This window comes from Nilaparvata lugens, chromosome 7 (assembly GCF_014356525.2).
Source record: "Nilaparvata lugens isolate BPH chromosome 7, ASM1435652v1, whole genome shotgun sequence".
In the NCBI taxonomy this organism is placed as follows: domain Eukaryota; kingdom Metazoa; phylum Arthropoda; class Insecta; order Hemiptera; family Delphacidae; genus Nilaparvata; species Nilaparvata lugens.
In genome coordinates this window covers 14,073,216-14,089,971 of record NC_052510.1, presented here as the reverse complement: position 1 = coordinate 14,089,971, position 16,756 = coordinate 14,073,216, and the positions used below count along the sequence as shown (strand labels likewise).

General features: G+C 35.0%; 1 protein-coding gene across 9 annotated transcripts in view; it reads right to left on the bottom strand.

Annotated features, from left to right (window-relative positions):
- The window catches only part of LOC111051029, a 196,347-nt gene that overhangs the window by 31,541 nt on the left and 148,050 nt on the right, over positions 1–16,756 (bottom strand). For all 9 annotated transcript variants that reach the window (XM_039432107.1, XM_039432099.1, XM_039432100.1 and 6 more), the window contains one exon: positions 11,959–12,161. In XM_039432107.1, coding sequence (XP_039288041.1) covers positions 11,959–12,161 — 203 coding nt within the window. The remainder of the gene's footprint in view (positions 1–11,958; positions 12,162–16,756) is intronic.

Below are 16,756 nucleotides of genomic sequence, written 5' to 3'. Positions count from 1 at the left end.
TAGGAATCTAATTACAGGATTGTACTCAATATCTCATCCTCAATATCGCAATATGAATACCTCAGTATCATTAATACATCAAATAAAAAACAGTTTATTGAAAACAGGTCAACAAAATGGTGCAAAACGAAATTCATGAAAATCATCAATCAATTACTTTTTACAATTTGAATCAACAAGACATGACGAGAGTCATGCCTACACTAGATAATTTTCCAATGTAAAGCAGTCCTATGGCTTCTGTAAAGCAGATTCAGACTGCTTGTGAAATCTGATCAATTGGATTAGAAAATCCCTGTTCAATCCGCTTATCTATCGTCCCAACAAATTCCTATTCGAATCCTGCATTCATCTCTCTACTTCTGCAACGATTCTGTTCACACACGATTGCATCTGATTTAGTCACTTTGGAGAAATCAACAGGTCTCTTGTAAGACTCACTGGTAATTGGAATATTGAATGGAATCCAGTTAGTCTTCTCTAATTAATTCGGTTTATTGGAATCATCTACAGCATCATTTATACTTCAAACTGTCGGCATTGCCTGTGAATAATGTGAACGCTTCCCATGCAATCAAGGCTGACAGTTTGTATTGTATCTTACCACAAGAACAACTAGCTATATCAGCACACACCTTTGTTACCAATGTTACTTTGAAAAGTTATCAGTCCTCTTGATATTTGATTAATTGCAATCACTACAGTTCTTAATACAATAGACCATTTACAATTCACTATTATTTCGATTAGTATTAGTTGAAACTGTTATTTTAATTTTCCGGATTGGAGGAGAATAGTTACTACCTTATAGTTATTACTGTATAATAATAACATTTTCAACTAATACTTATCGAAATAATCGTGGATTGTGAATGGTCTATTGTATTAAGAACTGTAGTGATTGAAGAACTAACTGATTGCAATTGATTAAATATTGGTATTGATTTTTGTAGGTGGGGAAAGTTTTAAAGTGGATTCCCACATATCAGTATGAGTGTACGTTATAGGAGCAGTGAAAATATTATTCCTAAGAGTTCCAATGGGAATATTCCCACACAGTCTGGACGAGTAGTATGAATAGTTCAATAAGAACTCATAGGAATTATATTTCCACTTCACCTGATACGTACACTGATACTGATATGTGGAAATCCGACTTTATAAGAAGAAACATCACTCCGAAGATTCACTGAACACACTGTAGATATGTTCCAATATTGTGAAAGAATAAAACTATTACTTCTGATTCTCTTACAGTCCATGTTTATGGATTTGAAGCAATAACATAATTGCGAACTTTCAAGATTCATCCCATGTTTCCCTCCTTATATTGACTTGAAGTTATTGTCTTGTGTTGCAGTTTCTGTACAACAAATTGTTCTTATTCCCTACTACTAGCACTCATCTGCACGTTCTCAATCGTAAGTTCTACAATAATTCAATCTGCTTCAATAATTCGAAGAAATAATATAATTGCAATCTCTCAAAATTCATCCCATGCTTTCCTCCTTACATTGACTTGAAGTTATTGTCTTGAGTTGCAGTTTCTGTACAAGAAATTGTTCTTATTCCCTATTGTATATTACCAGCACTCATCTGCACGTTCTCAGTCGTAAGTTCTATAATAATTCAATCCGTTTCCTACTCAGTTCCGGATTGAACACTTGTTACTCACAAAGTTCAACATTGGAAATAAACATTGTGCAGCTCGAGTGTGGATAAGATTGAATGGAACGTTGCGAGTTGAGATTCAGTCCATGTTCGTACACCATTCACAGTTCACCGGACGGGACGGGATGGGAATCGATCGGAGCGATCTTTATATTCACGGGTTGTACGGCAAGAATCGAGTTGTCTGCTCATTGGAAGCTGTGCTGATTGGACGTATTGTTGGCGCAGAGTGGATGATACAGGCTACTTCCAAATGGAGCGTGCTTCTTTTACTGTGTGCTCTTTCTACTGTTGGCATCGGCGTTGGTGTAAGTTTTGTAAGAAATGCTGACAGTGTAGAGTGAATCTTATCATGGCTGCCTCTCTCACTCAATGGACGGACTGTCCAAAGTTTGTTCGCAAGACGGAAGAGGAAGTTCGAAATTGACTGTCTTAAGAAATTAAGAGTGCTTGAATGAATGCTGTGTTGCTTGAGGAGTGGGATTGTCAAAATTGGAAGAATCTTCGAAATGTGAATGATACTCTTTCTCTGCAATTTTTTTCAGTTTTCAATTTGAATGTACAGTCAGATGGAAGGAATAGATGATACTATACATCTCAATTTTTTGAATGTTTAGTTAATGTAAATCCTAGTATTGAGAAAGTAAATCCTCATATTACACCTTTTCTAACAGGACTTCTCAGTCTTTCGTAGTTGGAAATTGAGAAATGAATTCTGCTAGATTTTACTTTGAATTGCTTTAGGAATAAGAATTTTGTATTTGAAAGAAACCAAGAAATTGTGTACTAACATTTACACACTCCCATATAGAAGGATAACAATATTTATTCAAGTTTCAAATTTATAGATTATTATTTTACAGACATTATTTATAGACAAATTTATAGACTTGAAATTTTGTCAAACTGATTTACTGAACGTTGATTAAAAAGAATACGCTACGTAATTTTAGTAAGTTCGGTAATGTTTTGGATGTGGTTGACTGTATATATCACCTTTCACCAAATTTACTCATGTACAATTCTTAGTCCACATCACCAGTAAAAAGTAAAATAAATTCGTATGACTTTTGTAGGTGAAGAGTCCCTTGCGGGAGGTCCGACCTCGACTGAATTCAAGCCGATGTGTAATTTAAGCCGTCAATGAACCTTACAACCGTAATACTTCAGCCGGGACCGATAGTTAAACGTGCTCTTCGATATAGAGAAGAAGGGGTGTCATCCTTTGGCCTTTTGATTTCCTACTAGTCAAAATCTTCTCATATTAAAAAACGTTTCACCAGTAAGAAATCAAAAGTCAAAAGGATGATATCAAATTCAAATTCAAATTTATTCATTCCTTGTACAATATTACAAAATATCACATCTTCCTTATCTCATTGATATGATAAAATTCAAGCAAAAGTATGCAAAATTCAAACAACATTGCTCCAAATTTAAAATATGAATCAACCATCCTAAGAAAACCAACTAGATCATTCCTTTCAACAGCCTGACAAAGCAGTTCCAACCGCATCGAGATGTGTTGTTTTTGGAAGTGGGAAGCTCCTGGTGTCACGTATCTCTCTATTAGAAACACCCACTGACTCAGTGACTGATGGCCTTGGAGTATGTTAGATCAATATGGCCGCCAACCAGGATAGCATTGCTTGGAAGACGCCCTTGTGAGACAGAGAGATGACGCACTATCAAGAGTGAGTGAGAGGGAATGAGGGGGGAGAATTTGAGAGAGATGAGCGTGCTTGCGGAGTTAAGCTAGCGTGTAACAACTCAATCAAGTAGGCTAGTATCCTGCCGGAACAATGAGTCTCGCTGACTAAATCTTGCGGCCCAGGTAGGAGGTGGGGGTAGGGGGTAGGAGGGCTCAATGTTTGACAAAGTCCCATCCAAGGCACAACACTGTTATTGCATTAAATTAATTCGCTGTGTTCAACATCTAAACTACTTGCAGCTGACTTTTCACGATATATTTGATTAATGAGAAGAGTGGGGTGGGTGCTCCAGTTTAATCAAGTTTATTCAATCAAATAAAGTAATTTTTAACTTTCTTACAAACTTATAAGTTTGTAACTTAAGTAACTTATATCATAGAGAAACAATAGCGTAAGTAGATATCCCATGGTATAGGGCGTTTATGTCGCAACTTTTACTGTTATCTCAAGCCTATGATTGCTTTCTTTTATTGTCGAATTTTTCTGTTTTGTTGGGGTGAGAGTGTATGAACGGCACAATATGAGAGACTACCAGTGTCACACAGCTTCACGGGAAAGAATTACATGAACTATCGGCTTGAGATAACAGTAAAAGTTGCGACATAAACGCCCTATACCATGGGATATCTACTTACGCTATTGTTTCTCTATGCTTATATCAACTATGAATTTTGAAGTGACACATAACCTCTAGCTACATTTGGACTGTTGTAAAAATTAGAATTGGAAACGTTTTGGGCGTAAGTTAGCCTGTGGTACTTTTCTGTAAGTTGTATAATTCTGAATGATTGAATAAATAAATAAATAAACTGCCTGATAACTTATTATGAAATATGGATAATAGTTTTCTTGTCATAAACCCACTTTACTTGTATGGAAGTTAAACAATTATATTGTTATTAATAATTTTTTGCCATATCAATGACTTGGTAAAGAGAGGTGAGGCATAGAAGATGGGGTGAAAGGGTGAACTTCACCACAGATAATAGAATGAACATAAATATGAGTATTATGTTAGACTAGCAGATAACCCGTGATCTGCAAGTGTCTAATTAAAAACTTGACAAACTAAGAGAACAGAACAAACTAAGTGACAAACCCACTGAAATCTTGAATGATTCAAAATAGTCCTGTAAGCATCCTTACTAAATAATTAAGAATCTATATGCTAAGTTAAAAGTTAATCAGTCTAGTAGTTTAGACGATGTGTCATTCGTAAATTTCCTACTCAGTACATGTTCAAGCAAATTCTTTCCTTCATTACATTACAGACTAGCAGGTAACCCGTGCTCCGCCAGAGTTCAATTTAAAACTTGACAAACTGGAAACTTGACGTAATGAAATCTTGAAGAATTTTGAAAATAGTCCTGTAACCATCCTTGGTGAATTAAGAAAATTTTTCCTAAATTTCAAGTAAGTCAGTCTAGTAGTTTAGTCGTGATGATGCGTCATTCGTGAATTTCCTATCCAGTACGTAGCTAATTCTTTCCAGTAAATAGCCAATTCTTTCCTTTATTACGTTAGAGATGATAGGCGATGCTATGAGTGATCCGACTCTCGTTTTGATTTCTATGTATTTTATCAATCAGTGGCTCTTCTCTAGTGATAATAATGTTCACATAACATGAATTCCTGGCCAAATACTGAAAGTGTGGATTAATCCACACAGGCTTTGATAAGCCTACTGAAAAATAACGGTTCTGAAAAATAGAATAGAGAAACAATACTGAGCCTACGTGTGATCACAACACGCTCCAATCCACCCTAATGTTAACCTCTATAACAAAACTACTATTGTAGGCTTCATCCAAGAATCACATAAATAATGAGTGATTTACTCATTATACCAATATTTTGTTGTGAGTTACTGTTCGCTCAAATATCTCCCCTAATCTGTGCTGTAGGGGGCTTGATGATTATTGATTATTGGCGTACTCCCATGAGGATGAATGGTTCAAGGGGCTCGTATTGTGTCAAATTAATGTGACAATCTGATAGACAGATAGGTCTATTGTGGGCATAATTATTGTTCGAGATTGCTGTTGTGTTTGAAGTGCTCTATCAACTGCTGCTAATGCAACACATTTTGAAAATCATTATACACTAGTTATTTATGGAGGATATTTCTTTTGTCCATTCCAAAATTGATTATTTCTATTAAAGAGAGGTTAGTGATATATGAATATTTTTCAACGAAACTTCTATTGTATGATATTACTTCCACTCATAAGTATTCGCCTCTTTGAATTCAATACTAAGTATTATACTTTCAAGTATAGAAGTAGCTTCTGGAAGTGAGCAAGTTTAGGTAGAGAAAGATAAAAAATGACACCAGATAAATTGGATTGCTATCATTTTTCAAAATTTAATGGTAGAAAGTTGAAATTTTTCTGAGAATGGTGTGTAATCTGTGCCAAACCAATTCAATTTACAGTTTCAATCAATAGAATAGTTGGATGATATCCGGTCTTGAAATACACGGTAGTGATTGTTTTACTCTAATTGTTATGGAAAAACTTGGAAAACATTTTTGGATTGTTCTATAAATCTGCTGGGTATTGAGTGGCGATGGTAGGATATTGTAGGAGATGAAAACTAAGTTGCTAATTGACAGTTTTAATTAATTTGCACAAATTTTCTTGATTGTACTCAGCAGAGTTTCTGGTTTGTGCTTGAGAAACAAGAACAAGATTTTGGTCTCGGCGACAACGATGGGGAACAATCAGAAGGAGAGAGAGAAGAATAAAAAGAATAAGAGGAGTAGATCCGCTTCAGAGTAGTGTCAAAAACGAGTGGATCCAAGGGAAAACTTTTACGATTTTATAAAGCGCTGTCGCAAGAGATTTTGCAGTAGCGCTACTCAGCTCTGAAACTTCCACTCAGGCAAGTAACTTGCTCCTTTGCTGTGCTCAAAGTCATTTTTTAGAAACGTTTATTGTCGAAAATAGAAAGGAAAAGTTGGAATTTTCCGCTTCTCCTACATTTAACTCTGCCATTTTCCAGACCGAAGTTAGGGGCCCAAAGTCAAACTGGAAGGTGAATTTCATGTAGTAGAACAAAGAGTGAAAACTTTCATGTTTGATGTTAACACAGAACAACATTAGCTGTATTATATCCAGCCAGCTTACATTTCATTGTGGTGTATTATCGCTACTATCTACCGCAAACATAAATTTTCATATAACCTTTAAACGTATAGTATTTCGTAACGCTATAAATCCCCTCAATGTTATTATCAAATTTATTGTACATAAATCAATCTTTTAGATCATCCAAAAAAAGTGAAAGGAGTATTCTACTCCTTCAGTTCTCTAGTCTTAGGAATACTCTAGACTCTGGACCTAGAAAGATCTCTAGTCCTTTTGAGGAAATTGATAAATAATCCTCACATCATACTGGGATAATAATTAATATATTACTTTGAAATAGTTCATAGAGATCTTTATAGATATTTTCATATATTGTACATGTGCACAATATTTAGCGGTCACATTTCTTATGTGTGAATGTTCCATGTTTATTGTCTCAAAAATGGACTGAGGAGATTAGGTAAAGTATTAGGTAACGTCCGTATTTGGGTAGATCCGTTCAGCATGGAATATTGTGAACAGCTCAACTAATATGAGTATTATGTTGAATTTAAGTTGAAAATCTCAAGGCAAAACTATATTTTATTATCTTGAATATCTTAAACAATGTTTATGATATAAATTTTTGTTTGGATTTGTATTTTGAAATAAATTATTCTGATAAATTCAAAATTGTAGTAGATACATTTTTTTTGGACTCAAAATAGTGTGTGAACTAAGTTATCATTTTACATAACCTCTACACTGTGTATATCAAATTAAGGTTCAGAGTAGTTCTGGGCGAATGCCTGTTGTTTTCACCTGAATTGTATTTGTAAATGAATGAATAAATAAAAAAAAATGGTCAAGACCATTTTGAGTATTTCTTTTGCAAAATTCTATCTCAAAATGATCAAGACGAGACAAAGAAAATTCTTTCCCAAAATTTAATTTCGAAATAATGGAGACGAGATAAAGTAAAAGGTTTGTAAATGTCGGCAGCTGCGACGGAAGTTGAAACTATCTGAAGCGTGCAAGCGAACTGCTTGATAAGACAAAAAATCCAATATAAGTAGGTAGCAAAATGAAAGTGGAGTGGATAAGTTGGAAGGCAAAGAAAGGAGTTGCCCGAAGTTCCAAAAGGCGTAACAGTAACGTGTGGAGGGACCTGCCCACGAAAATACAATGAAAATGGATGAATTAGATTGGAAAACGGGAAAGCCTGACGTAGCAGGTGGAAAGGTGTACTTACGATCAAGTTTTCATTCATGCAATATTTTGCCCACCCTCTCGTCGAGCCTCCCTCACTGGAAAACGTTTCTAGAATCGTGCGCGCGTTGGAAAGAAATTGGAGAGTGGAAGTAGCCTACTTTACTGTCGAGTGAAAAATTCGTTGGTAACTTTTCATTCGCTGGCACGATAATATTCAACTTCATTCAGCCCTTGTCGGCTTGTAGTCAAGGTGAATGAACTTCATTTCCGCCACGTTTATCTTTCATAAATTTATAGCTTCACCCAAAACACGTCTTGTGTATCACGTGCATTCACTGATTGATTTCTAGCCGAGATGTATCAAAGATTATTAAAAGCAGCCAATGATGGAGTAGCATTATCATTGATAGCAGAAGAGTTCATAGATGGGAAGATAAAGCCCACAAGGTTCAAGGACACTAGAGGAGAAAGAATTTTAGGTGAGGAAGAGTGCTATCTCAAAATGATGACTTTCAAGCATTTGGTGAAAAGATTCGAAGGCAATCAGGCATTCATTCTGTTAAACATTGGAATGAAGGTCGTGAGTACGACTTGACTTCGCTTTTTGTGAATTCATAAAAATGTGAACACTCTGTTATTCCATTAAAACTGACACTTGCAGTTAGAGTACTCATGAAGCCAACTATGAATATATGTGTAAAAAATGCTGGTCTGTAGATAAAATATTTGAGTAGCCTATTTGTATTTTAATTGGTAATATTATGATATATATAACGTGTACTTGTATACAAAGTATCAATGTTACTGTATCCTTATGAAGTGACTTTTGTCAATGCAATTATTTTGTTTGTGACAATAAAACATTCTTGATAAAAAAAAATTGAGTGAGAAATGAAATAAGTAGTCTACGGGTCTACGCTATAGAAGCGCTAGAATTTTCGTTGAGTTGTTTGTAGTTATATTTTAACTAAAGCTGCTCTAATCGGTCTTTCAATGTATCATATGAATTTATTATAGAATTATTGTGATTTTGAAGTTTGTTTCATGTTTTTACGAAAGTTTTATTATTAATCTATCTTAATTTGAAATTGTTTGTTTTATTCTGATTGTAGTTTCATATTGCCAATTTAGTGTAGAAATTGGAATAGACATAACCTACATAAAATTTTGACAATTTGAGACAAAATTAGGAAATAGAAGAAGTTTTGGACAATATCCTGTTTTTTACTCTGCGACTATTGTATTGTTTGCTCTATCCAATAAATAAATATGAAACTAAATAGTAACGTGTGGAAAGATTAGAGTACTTTTTAAAATTCAAATTCAAATTGAGTTTTATTCACAAAATCATTACACATACAGTACACGTATAAATAATATAAAAAACTTGTGAATTTTCCCCACATAGACAAGTCTGTGCGTGGGGAAAGAGTTCTAATGAAAAATAACTTGGTACTAAAAAGAAAATAATAAATATTTACAATATAACTTGAAAAATAAAAAGTTAATCAAATTTAGTGAAGAAAGTATATATGTTTGAATTGAAGTAGTACAATATACCTAGTACGATATACAGCTTTAACATGGCACAATATAAAATTTAAAACTTGAACAATGATTAATTATGAGCAATATATTGATGATGATATATTTATGTATATGATGATGAATATAAGAAAAATATATACATAGTATTAAAATCGGTAAGAGGAGTAGATGAGCTGATCAGCGACATCCCTGCCGGTTTCAAATAACCACATAATTTAAACATCGTTTGTAAATTGTTAAGGCTAAGGGCTATTTGCTTTATGTGGGCTGGTATATTTCTATAAAGAATGTGGCATATGTAATGCCTATTAAATCTATTGCAATTGCTAACTAATCTTGGTTGTGAAATTCCAAATATATTCATATTTCGTGTTTGATAGGGATGGATAAGAGGATTGAATATTGCATTTTTATAAATAGCGGTATCAAGTATTTTTTATCGATGATCTTCAACTATCATGAACTAATTCAGCAAACTATATTGTGACAAACGGCAAGAAGTAGAATCAGTTTTAGGTGATTGCCTATTTCACCTCTCCATCGTATTATTTGTTTTCAGTTTTCATTATCTAGATACAATACAACAAAAATATCCTTTCTCATCAATACCAGAAGTTTGGTGAAAAACAGACCATCCTGTCACAACAGCTCCCAAGTGAATTAATAATGCAAAGAACACAGTTTCTAGTTAAAAATAATTTGCACTCAACTTATCCTACTATTCTCTATCAGATAAGACTTCAATAAATAGCACCGTAGGCGACTAGTTTGAACACTCTTGAAATTCTCCGCTAATTGGTGTACGTCGATTTTGCAATTCACTCACGACGCCAGTTAATTGATTCGCGCTAAATTATTCAAGCAAGTGTCAGAAATGCGAAAAGTGAAAATTATTGTCGGCTGATTGGCAGGCGAGCGGGCGGACAATTGTTGAGCGAAAATTTTCCCGGCTTTGAGTGGGAGCTTGAAAAGTTTGTGTGTGAATAATTTAGAGGCTTTGAAGCCTGCCGCCGCCTGAAAAGCTTGCCGCTATCCTATTGTGGAGACAGCTTCCATTATTGTAGGCCAAAGGTGCTTATCGAAGGGCTTTCGCTGTAAGCACTTCAATACCCAATGAATAGCCAACGAATGGTTTTGTGTGTGGTGTCGGTGGGAAGGGAAAATGTGGACAGGGGTGCAGGGAAAGGGAAGGGAAAAATCCCTCGGAAGGGCGATCGGCCTCTGTGGAATCCCTATGTTACCAATAACAATAAATCGCTATCAAAGAAGACTACCGGAAAGAAATTGATGGCTTTTGAGAATTCAAATAGCGGTGCGACGGTCCCATTTGAATGGCTCAGTTGTCATTCGAAAATAAATCATAATATTAGTGTGCCGCTACTAGGCTACTGGTGGATGACTTTATCTGCCATCTGGATCTGATTTCTGATTTGTTAGGAAAGTTACGTCTGACTGTGGATGTGAAATGTCATGATTTAACGCTTTCTTCAGCCGGCTTTGTTGTTCGATTTCGAATAGGCCTGTCGTTTTGGAGTAGGAAGCTTCAATCCAATATGCTTCTTACCGTTTATATGGTCATATGATCATTTTTCTTCAAAGCAATAACAACATTTCATTTGTATGTTCGATTTTTCCACATCAACAGGTCTACAGCTTACATGACCGTTCCAAGACTTTAAGTTCCGTCAATTGAATTGATGTTGAATATATGAAGTTACATATCTTCAGGGTATATGAATTCGGGGTTAATTTTTTGTATTTTTAAAATAGAATTGTAGTACCCTTTGAAAATAATAAAAATATAGAATAAAAATACAATCGTCAGGTTATAAGAATAAATTTCAAATAATTGTTTAGAGTCTTGGAATTTCGTTCTTCTTATTTGTATGGAAACATGTATTTATTGTTATGGCAGTATTTGTTCTTAGAACCGTGAAGAAATTGCTGGATGCAGGAACGCTTAGAAGTGTTTATTTTGCTGTGTTCCATTCTCTTCTTTCATACGGTGTTATATTTTGGGGCAATTCTACTCATGCAATACATATATTTAGGATTCAAATTGAGCAGTTAGAGTGATGGTGGGTGAATCTATTAGAGCAAGTTGTAGAGATTATTTCAAAGAGTTAAAGATTCTCTCACTACCAGGTGTATATATTTTGGAGGCTCTTTGTTTTGTTGATAAGAATAAAGATAGGTTCAATAAAGGAGAGTTGTTCCACTCATACAATACCAGATATAGACAAAACCGAGACGACATTCATCGAACTGGTATGTATGAGAGGGGGTAAAGAGTGCAAGAATTCGGCTTCATAATTCATTGCCAACACACGTAAAGGCTCTAACAGGTGAAAAGTTCAGAATTAAGGTGAGGGAGGAGTTGTTGCAGGTTTGTCCTTATTCCAGTGAGGAATTCTTTTCGCATTATGGAATGCAAAGATTGACGACTTAGATTCTAATTGACAAATCCTTATACCCCTTGTGTAGGTGGTCAGTGGGATGAAAAAAATGTATCTTCTTGGAAACATGCAATCCAGTGACAATACGAGTATATGGTTCAGTCACGATTTAAGATAGAAAGTTGTAATTGTTCGGCGTATTGACAACCGACTTTTTCTCGTAATATATTAGTGATAATTAGTAGTACTAATGAATTATATATATTTGCAACTTAGTAATATCTTTATGCTAGTATTTTTTTAATAGAAGTAATCACAATTATAATAAATAATCATAATTAATGTACTCACATCGAGCTGAGCGCCAACAATGGAATAGTTGCGATAGGGCGGCGTCCTGCCGTTGATGTACTGGAATATCTTCCTGCCCTGACGGAGCCATTCGACCTTGTGCAGGAGGTCGGGAGGGACGTTGTAGTCACACTTGAGGGTCACCATCTCGCCCCACCGCACGTAGCGAGGCATGCGGAGCTCCACGTGGAACCCGGTGCAGCCTGCAACCGAACCGATTACTCAAACACTGTCCCAAAACTTGACTAATGTTACTGTTACTGTTCACTACTCATATCCAAAAGTTCTCATTCATTAACTACAGTAGATCATTTATTGTTAACAGGAATCATTCAATCTAGCGAGGAATAATTCACTTCCATTCTGACCTGAATTTATTATCTTAATTAATAATTCTATTCAGACTTATGAATATTATATATTATTTTCAGGGTTAAGCTTGATTTTACGTTGTTACATTGAATAATTTGTGTGTTATGAGAGCAATAATAAGGTTCTCCTGGTGCTCTCACATACTGCACCTTTTCAATGAATTAATAAATTATTCTCTTGCATTTTCATCTAAATTTATCAATTTTATTAAGGCTTATGAATATATTTTTCAGGTTTTAACTCAATTTTACGTTACATTTTATAATTTGTCTGTTATGAGAGCAATAATGGAGTTTCCCTGCTGCTCTCACATACTGTTACCTTTCTGATAAATGAATGAATTATTATAGTAATCGAACCAATTGGAGCCTCCTATGAGAGCCGGGTAGAGACCAAGAATAGTGTATAGCTATATACCATCCTTGGGTAGAGACCACCCTTGAAATTGAGCTTTCATTTGTAGACCATAGCAACACAGGAAAAGACCACACATTTATTTCAATATTTAAAACAATAAAATACATCAAGGTAGACATTTATTCTATAGGCTATGTTTGTGTTAACCTCATAGTTTCGTACACACATGAAAGCCTCCTCTATATTTTTTGCTAGAATAAAAATAGGGGAAAAATCTTGAACTTCTCTGAATAGTAGAGAAAATGTATTTCTATGCTTTATTCAAGATCTTCATCAAACTCGTAAGAATCTGTGTTATATATAATACACTGTGCAATACAACAACCTATACTCTACTCATTTATTCTTGAACAGAGATGAAGTAACTATGAGGTGGTTTATAAATTTGCCATAGATTTTTATGAAGAGCGGATTATTCTTCAGTGTGTCTCCGAGTACTTATCACCAATCAGTATATATTCAAATTTGCACTACAGTATTATAATTCTACCTCCAATCCGAACTGAGACAACATAAAATGGAAAATACAGCTAGTTCATGAAAATCTAGATTCTAGATAGACTCCAATTGAAGAGTGCAGGTACTTCTAATCTACGAATGATTTGCAACTCATGCAATGAGGCAACAGAATAATGATAAAGGAAAAGAGCCAAATTCATGCAACTTTGTCGAGAGATAACAAGCAAAATTGAAGGAGCAGTGAAGAAACTTGAGAATTTTTCTCGTTTTCCCTCAAGATCGCAAACAATTTTCCATTTAAGCCCTAGCGCCCTGTTGCACACTTCTCACTCCAGTGGATCACACTTACATTCTCTCATACCGCATGAGTTACGTTATTCTCACTCTGAAGAGTCTGATATATATACTTTTATTCCTTTTGTTATTAAAATTTACAACCTTATTTGAAAGGTAAGCTTCCATACACCCTCTGTCACATTGCAAGATCATATTTTCTACTTACGTTCGGCTTTATTACCTTCAAGTTTATTGCGTCTTTCTTGGTCTATGCGAATAACAAAAAGAAGAGGAAGAGAAAGAAGATGATGTGGAGGAATGGGAGGAGAATGAGATGGAGAAGGGTTAGGAGGATTAGGAGGAGGAAGAGGTGGTGGAGGAAGAAGAGAGGAACAAGAAACGGACAAAATATGACTTTCGAAGAACATTCCACCCTGAGAGCTCAAGTTAAAGGGATCCCACAAGGTGTAAGAACAAGGAAGAATACTACCTAACAATAAATCGGCTCCAAACTACATCACAGGAAAAATGAAAGGTAAGGGATTTATTTTTTCTGATCAGCTTCTTGAAAACCCCTCAATTTATGGTTATATTTGTCCGCACAAATCTTCTCCCTTTCTTGCGTGAATGACAATTTGGAGGAATAGTTGGGGAGATCTTATTTTATATAACTTTCTCGATGAAGTAACGAAAGGAACAAAATATAGTTTTTTATTTATTAAATATATTACTGAGACTAACCTTGATCGATTCATTACTAAGGGTGTTCACTAACGACAGAACAACTGTGTACACACATGTCGTCATACATTGTTGTGTCATCACAGTGAAAAGCTCCGAACAAAATTTTTTGTAGTTGTGTTTCGGTATCTTCGATGTTTATTTTTTCTTTGCTGCTCTATTTAAGGTTGAATTATTTTTCCATTATTATATTCTATCTAAAAACTTCTCCCAAATGATAAAATCGAATATTTATAATGAAACGTATAATAATGATTTATTATGATTTGCAATATTCCAGATGTTTGTTTTATGCAAGAAGCTGCTGTCAAACAGCTGTTCGATGCCTCTCGCTAATGACACAACATGCTTGACGAGCATGTGTGTACATGCATGTTCACCAAACTTGTCCTGTCGTTAGTGGGTACCTCACTCTTGTTCAATGTGTGATTTTTTGATAGTAAATAAAATAATAATATCGAGTTACGTGGCTGGCGTAGGTCTGGTATAAGAGTTTTCAGGTCACAACTGATCCATTTCAGGGCCTCTGACATGACCTTACAACTGCTCTTTTAGCAGCCGGGACCGACGACTTAACCATTAACCGACTTGTCCATCCGAAACACGTACAACTACAGTATTGATAGCAATCAAACTATCAGACATTCAGACAGTATTCTAAAACTTATTTGAAGGGCTTTCAAAGGAAACATTTTCTACAGATGGAAATTATTCTACATGGAATATTTGCAGTAGCAGAAGTCTTCGGTGTGAATTACAGCATTTAATTTGGATTTTCGTTCAACAATTAAAAATAATAATTGAAAATATTCTGCATTTAAAATGAAACTCTCAGTTTATTCATTTCTCACTATTTCAAGGGAGTATTCGAAATATAATATTGGTGGCAAGGATCAAAATCTAATGGAATATATATTTGTATTGATGAATCAAAATTTTCACTGATACAATTTCTCCATGAAGCCCACGTTGACTAGAGCAACAGCGGCAACATTCCAGAGCGGACTTACTAAGGCCGCAATAAATTTCAGGATTTAACAAGAGAAGAGGGAAGTGGCATCGTGTACAGCAAGTGCTAGTGGAAAGGTGAATCTCCTGTGACCATTAATTTCTAGCGCTCAATCGATCGAGCTGAAGGGCTCTTATGAGCCAACCTGAGCTCACAACCAACCTGATTTCCATTAATTTTATACATTTGCTTCACAGCTTTAAGCTCTGCCCTAATAAACTGCTCGGAACAAGCGTTGCTAGCTTTTGTACAAGTGGGGTGAGCTTTTATAAAAGCGAGAACAAACTATGCTTAGTTATTTTCTATGCTTTTCCGGAGTAGGTACATTGAAATATTAGTAGATGTAATAATGTAATCAGACATAAATGTTTTTGTGCATGATTCATTTAGTCTGAAGAAAATTTGAGAGACAAAGTAAAAAGATATTAAAGTACATGGAACATGGTAGATGTAAGAATGTGACAATACATGAATATTATTGTGCTTGATTCAATTTGAGAAGCTAAGAAAATTTGAGAGACAAGTATGAGGAAATTGAAATTTCCATTCACTTTTTTGGAGTCAGAATGATTACTAGAAACAGAGATAAAGTTCAATGCTCGATCTTATATCCTCTCCTCTGCTAGTACGAAAATATTGAAAAATAGTAATGCTGAATACTTTTTGATAATAATAATAATAATTATAACTCCGAGTCGGTTCAGGTCTAGTGTCGGAGTTTTCACAGGTCTCATCTGATCATTTTTAGAGCCACAGACTTAAGGACTGCTTTCTAGGCAGCCGGGACCGACGACTTACGTTTTCATCAGAACCATGTGAGTTATCCGAGAAAAGTATATTGCCCGTGCCGGGATTTGAACTTCTTTCTGATATATTTCAGTGATGCTCAAATAGGTCAAATAGGAGTTGTCTTTCAGCCTAATGAAGAGAATCGTGCGATTGTAATGTTATACAATAACAAACAGTAACAAAATATCTTCTGATTGGAATATAAAACAATAACAGACAGTAACAAAAGCTGACCCATGTCCCTAAGAAGCTATAATTCTGAATAGATTATTTTTAGTATTATTGAGGATTATGTACAATGACTGTTGATTAGAAGAGCAACTCCTATTAGCAAATAAAACACAGTGTATCAGAAACAATTTCCTTCAACAGAAAACATCACAGCTCCCACATTAAATTTATTTATTTCATGAGGAAAATTGAGTTGTTGTCTAGCGTGGGAGGAACAATGACGGAAGGATTCAGATGAAAGAAAATCAAGATCAGATTGCTTTAATTATTGTGTAGGTAGTACGGTATATTTCTCTGCATTCGAAATGAATAATTGGATGCTGGATCATGAACAATATTCAACTCTCAGGAACAATATTGCTTTCAACAGAAATAGATGAGATTATTCCTCAATTACAGTGTCTGCCGTTATTGATTGTAAACTCATTTCATTGTCAATGAATACGTGGAGACTTTAGATGAGTATTCATTTTCCCGAGAGGAAGCTCTAACTATGAATTTCAT